Source organism: Macadamia integrifolia, chromosome 11 (assembly GCF_013358625.1).
Source record: "Macadamia integrifolia cultivar HAES 741 chromosome 11, SCU_Mint_v3, whole genome shotgun sequence".
Taxonomy (NCBI): Eukaryota; Viridiplantae; Streptophyta; class Magnoliopsida; order Proteales; family Proteaceae; genus Macadamia; species Macadamia integrifolia.
In genome coordinates this window covers 13,136,683-13,143,291 of record NC_056567.1, presented here as the reverse complement: position 1 = coordinate 13,143,291, position 6,609 = coordinate 13,136,683, and the positions used below count along the sequence as shown (strand labels likewise).

At 36.5% G+C, this 6,609-nt stretch overlaps 1 protein-coding gene across 1 annotated transcript; it reads right to left on the bottom strand.

The window, feature by feature from the left end:
- Positions 1-1,814: 1,814 nt before the first annotated feature.
- LOC122093442 (probable CCR4-associated factor 1 homolog 11) lies at positions 1,815-2,995 on the bottom strand. The gene has a single exon (XM_042663793.1). It carries the CDS (start codon positions 2,740-2,742, stop codon positions 1,900-1,902), a length of 843 nt encoding a protein of 280 aa, XP_042519727.1. The 5' UTR covers positions 2,743-2,995; the 3' UTR covers positions 1,815-1,899.
- Positions 2,996-6,609: the final 3,614 nt, after the last annotated feature.

Here is a 6,609-nt window from a genome sequence, read left to right as displayed (position 1 = left end):
CCAATAAGCTTTTTTGACCGAATCCTTAAATTAATCAATCGAATTATTCCGAATAATTCTCCGCCCAAATAATTCCCGAATCCGAATTTGCTAACTATGGACTCAAGACGAAGACCCAACTAAGCCAATTTTGGGGTGAAACAATGAGATCACAGGAATGAAGAATCCTAATTCCTCATCATTAAAAGGCGGGAAAAAATAATGAAGAATCCATTAATTTCAAGTTTCGTAAGTAATGGGAGAAAGAACACTGCCCGTCCTTATGGCTTCTGCCTAATACATGAGATCATCAACCATAAAGGGGTAAGACGGTCTTTTGTGTTATTAATATTTCCTCACATCCTCCCATTTTCCATTATTGTTAGGAAAATGGTTCTATGAACTAGAGCTGTGGAGAACTCATCACCAACAAGGGGTAGATTACAATTCATCAAAAAGAGGTAGGAGGGGAGAGATAAAGAGAAGCTGCTGACCTTAGCCTTCACGGTAGTTCAGAGATACTTTTCCATATAATTATTAAGAAACTAGAGATTGATATGGGACACCAAGAGAGTCGCCATCTACTAACAAACCAAGTGAACTCATATTAGGTTGAAACTTTCGCCACCTTGTAATTCTCAAGGGTCAATACAGCTCTAGCCAACCAAGGGAGCGGGAGTCGGAGTGGACACAAGAACCCTACCCAAATTAATTCAAATAGGGCTCGGCCTAAGCCCCACAAGGACTAGTCTGGGCAGGCCAAGCCAAGCTTGGGTTGAGCTTTGGTGACCTGCACTAGGCCTTGATTTTCAAAAACCTCACCTCATTGTGCATCAAAATCGTCTACAGTTAACATTCAACGGCTAGAGTGCATGACTCGATCCTCCCAACGATTGGATGTTTACTGTACCTCACCCCCCACTATAAAAAATTTGGACTCATTAGGTGTATCTTCTTTCTCACAGATTCACCACGGATTAGGTTGTCTCTACTCTCCACTCAAAAAGTGAAAACAGAGTTGGAACATTCTCATTGCCAACCATTTTCTAACTGGTATGGGTAAGAACACTTGGTGCTGTTTGAACTTTCCACAAAAGGTAGTGATAGGAAAAAAAATTAAATTAATATTTCTACGATGAGATTGCTTGTAGGTTATAAATGAAATTCTTACTTCTTTTTTTTGAGAAAATTATATGATTATCCACTTCTAAGTTTTTCTTAATAAAATTACCCATCAAAAGTTTCAGTTAACAAAAATATCCAAAATTAGGTTTCCCTTTACAAAATTACCCACTTAAAGTTTAAGTTAACAAAAATACCTAAAATTGAGTTTGAGTTTACAAAACTACCCACTCAAAGTTTTAGTCATAAAAAAATACATGATTATATGTGGAAGATGAAGAATCACTATTTTGGGTAGTTTTGTAAAACCAAACCTGATTTTAGGTATTTTTGTTAATTAAAACTTTAAATGGGTAGTTTTGTAAACTCAAACCTAATTTTGGGTATTTTTATGGGCAATTTTGTAAAGGGAAATTCAAAAATGGGTAATCATGTAATTTTCTCTTTTTTTTTTTTCTTTTTAAATTCATATTCTCTTTAGCGAGGTGAAGTGCAATGAGCAATTGAGAGAATCTGTACACATATCTCAAGGGGCTTTCAATCATCCGATGCTCACTGCACCAATGTAATGGTGTAGACTACTTTCACACTTTTTTTTTTCTTTCTTAGAATTGAATTCCCTCAGAATTTATTACTAAAGCCCAAATTGTTATGGTTTTTTTTTTTTTTTTTTTTTTTTTTTTTTAATTTGAAGAAATAACCAAGGCCAAGAATAAAAATAGAAAGAATTATATATTATTTCTAAGATAATAAAATTAGCCACAGCCCTATACATTAAAAAAATGTTTAGAAACCATATTAGAAAACCTCTAGTCCATAAAGAACTCCGGCATGCTTCTCAGGGCAATCATCACCGAAGTACCTCTCAATCATCTTTTGGAAAGCATGCCACGTCAACAGACTATCGGAACCGGCCTGATGGCACTTCCCAACCGCCCGGTCCACATGAAGCGTTCTAGCTACGCGGTCCAACCCTCCATAGAGGCTATTGCAGAACCTCATCAAATGCTTCACATCGTAAACCCTAGTCCCGAAGAACACCCTGAGAAGATTCAGAAATTCCCCAATCTCTTCCGGCAAGCTTCGTCTTGTCAAGATCTTCACCAGATACCCAAAATCGTAAGCACTGTGAAAGGTCACCCAACTCACCGAATCGTTGCAAACTAGTCCAGATGACATCACCAACTCGGCGAATTCCGACGAGTCGATCCCCTTTTCCCTGTTCTTCTCAAAATCCACACCTTGTTGTCTCAAGAGATCGATCGAATCAGGGGCATGGTTGTCCCGGCTCACATCGAAGTCCTTAAAGTTGAATTCCCAGATGAATCGGTTTCCGGTGCCAAGATCCGGTAGATTTCCGTCGGAATCGGAGAAGGTGAGACCAAGCTGGATGAGATTCAAAGCATCAACGTTGGTCTTGAGAAGAAGGTAGTGATCGGAGGGGTTATGCTTGTTGAAAGGCTCAGTAGGTCGGTAGACGACGCCGGGAAACTCTGTGTCCATCGAAATGAATGGATACCGATCGATTACGTCACGGATCAATTCGAATTCTGACTCGAGATTCTCAGCCCAGACTTCTCGAATCACAATAGGTTTAGATTTTATTTTCTGATTCCAGAAGGTACCCTTGGAAGAAGACATGATCGTTTTTCACTTTTGATTCTGCTGGTGATTCGCTGCACTCGTCTTCCTCAATTGATTTCCTCTGTCTTATTCCTCAGATCGTCGCAGCAACAGATCATAAAATCAAAATCAAAATCAAAAACAAAAACAAAAAAACTAGAATCGAAGCTTCTTGAATTGATATGAAGAAGAGATTATGGTTAGGAGTCGATGAGAGAAGAGTTGAGTGGAAGGAGGTTTTTATAATGGGGATTGGGTTGTGAGGAGAGCAAAACAGAGGAGAAGACGTGGTCGTCGCTTCGTTACAGTTACCAAACTAATAAAATAAAGGTGGTGGGCTGGCTGGCAACTGCTGAGTCAGCATTTCAGTCGGCGGATTCAGCCGGAATGTGAAAACCGTGTGTGGATTTAAAATAAAATAAATTAAAAAAATTCATGTTTCTCATTTAAAACGGTTCTTTAGTAGACGAGGGACCAATGAGATTCGATGAAAAAGTATCGTACATAGGGTGGCATAGAAGTGCTAACGTACGCCTTCTATATGAGTAATGATTGGTGTGGGGTATTGTTTGGGAAATGGGTATTTCGATGGTTTCACTTGAAGCATCGAATCATGACTTAGGGCCCGTTTGATAATATTTCTATTGCTTCTTGAAATATTCAAGAAACGACAGAAACATAAATTTTCGTTTCTAGAAACAGAAACGGAATTGAAGGTGTTTGATAAATCATGTTTTTAGAAGTCAATAGTAACCAGTGAAAGAATCGCTACTAGTCGTTTCCGGAAACGACGAAACAAGCAGAAGCCTGGGTCATTTCTTGAACCATAAATAAGTAGAAACGCAGAAACGCATTTCTTGAAACATTATCAAACGGACGCTTTAATGTTGGTTCTACCCAATTGGACATTTTTTAGCCCTTTCCTTTTTTATTGAGGGGTGTCTCTATTCTCTGTATCTTTTGTGCGTGATATGGACTTTTGTGGGTCCAAGGTTTAAAGTACTTTGTTGTCAACATGTTCGAAGTTGGACTGTCTATGTGGCTAATCATACATCGAAGAGTCAAGTCTAATAGGGATCCTCTCCAACCTCCTCAGTCCTTCTAGACTTGGATCCTCTGTGGCACAACAGAGCGTCTGGCATTAGATGCAAGCCAAATGCCCTATTGTGCCACAGAATAATTCAATCCACTTCATTCCAATCAGATATATGCACATAATATAATACCAAGAGTATACAATCGAGTCCATATCTTCTCTGATGTACCCAATGTTCTAACATGCATCGAATGATTGGGAAGACCCAGACACATACCCTCAAATCAGCCATTCAATGCATGTTGAGGTGTTAAAAATGATTCTAATACCATGCAACCCCAAATGTGCATGTATCTAATTGGAATACTGTCGGAGGGAGACTCGTTGAAGAGGACCCATATCCAATTCTAGTAATTGCATCAAAACCGTTTGCACTTTACAGTGAGGTTGTGAGGTGCAATTAGTATTCAACGACTGAGAAAACATGACTAAATATCTCAACTGTTGAATACACAATATACCTCACCGTTCACTATAGACAATTTGAACTTCTACTGTCTACTACAACTTCTCAATCCCCCATATTTTGACGCTAGTGGAATGGAGAACTTACCTAACGGACGAGTAAAGACCCAACCCACACCCCACTGACTTTTAGGTGCAAGACTTTTTTTGGGTAAACTTTATGCGTGTAAAGACTTGACTGTACTTAGTTGGACGGGTCAATTGTTTGACCGATTCTATTTTTACTTGGTCAAACTTGGGAACTAAATTTATTGACTTACTTTATATCCATATATTCCCATTGACCCAAATGGTCACAAAAAGTGAATAAAATTTTGTATGGATCTAATTTCTCCGAAGGTGGAGAGGTTTCTTGTCTTTAAAAATAAATAAATAAATAAATACAAATATATATATATATATATATAAAAGGGGGGAGGAGAGAGAGATTTTCAGGCCAATCTCTCTACAGATTATAGGATAATTGATAGCTTGATACTTGATCTGAAGATTGAATTCCTCTATGATGCGGCAGGATGTTTGGCATGCATTTAACGATCAGAAAAACTTTAGTATAGAGTCCAAAGCGGTCACACTCAATCCAAGACGTTTCTAAACACTGGATGTGCGCCAAACTCCTTGTTGCACCACATAGGATCCAAGTCCCTATTCTGATATTGTGCATTAAAATCTATGTATTATCCACATTTAATTTGAAATAATTTTATGGGAATTGGGTAGGGATGTAAATTTATTGAATTCGCATATAACACTCCCAATATCCGTATTTGATTAGCTTTTACCGATTTACCATCTATATATGTATATAATTATGAGAAAAAAAAAAAAACAGTTTTTTTAATGATTTTTGGATTGGTATCAGGTTCTTACTGGTTTTATATTGGTTTAGATTTGTTTTCAATTGGATTTTTCGTATTCCTTTTGGTTTTGACCAGTTTTGATAAGAGGCCAAACTGAAACCGATACAATAAAGTTGATTCAATTCGGTCTGATTTGGGTCAATTGATTCGGTTTACATGTTGATCACCACCCCAGTGTGCCAAGCCAATCACAAGAGTGATTCATGGCTGCCTTGTGGGCACATACTTGGCATTCAAATCTGTTACTTTAAGTGGGACCCATTAATTTATTTTTAACTTTTTATTTTAAGGGTTAAACTAGGGAGTATATGATTGTCCATAATCATGTTTTGCCTTTCATTTAAGGATGTGAATTTGTAACCGAAATCATTTATCGAAATCGAATCGATCCATTTACATTAAAATTATAAAACCGTTTAGTAATGGTGCGACTATGGTTTCAAGTTTCAGACCGATTAGCTAAATGGGTCGGGTCGATTTTAACCGTAGAACCCGTTGGTTTCAAACTGAATTGAAACCGTTTGAATCGAACCATTTAAAACTGTTTAAACCTATCCGATTAATCCGTATAACAATTAAATAAAGAAGGGGCAATAATCCGTATAACAATTAACAATTAAATTAAGTGTCTATCCTGCTTTGGTATGATTTATAACAATTCAGTTCAAGTTTAAGCTTTAGATCATTACTATTTTATGTTGTAGAATGCTGGATTTGGATATTGTATGATATTAGTTATAAATGTTTGAGAATGGCCATGCAAAGAAATAACGCTAGATTATCAAATTAAGACATACCATCGTTAATATAGAATCTCTTATTTGTGGTTGCCAATTATTTTTTTATAAGCTTATGATCTTTAGTTCAGAGATGATTGCAAGTTATAACAAACCGATTGTGAACCGTTTTACAAATCGTATGGAATAAACCGAAATCGAAATCAAAACCGTTTAAAACCATAAAATCGATACTGTTTAGAAATCGTGGAAATCGAAACCGTTTACTAAATGGTCACAGTTTCAGAAAGTGAAACTGTTTAGTAAATGATGCGGTTATGGTTTTAGTCAAATAAATGTGAATCAAATCGATCCGCACCATTTAAACCAAAGCCGAACCAATTAACACTCTTACTTCCATCGTTGAGGTCCAAATTTTAGTGATTCATGACAACTCCACCGTTTGATTGAATATTTCCTATCTTTTGAATTAAGAATTTACAATAATGATTATATAACTAACTAAAACTCATATCATATTTGATTAATATTCTTCATATATTAAATTCGTTTTATTTTTTCAAATTAAAATAATTTAATTTTAAAATAAAATGAAGTATAATAATCAAATTTGATATAATTAACTTGAAATTAGTTGTACCATCATGTCAGGTAATGATCACTAAGACAGTTTTGATTTCATTTCCCTTTGCTTTATTTCCTTACAATCAAACATGGCTCCCACCAC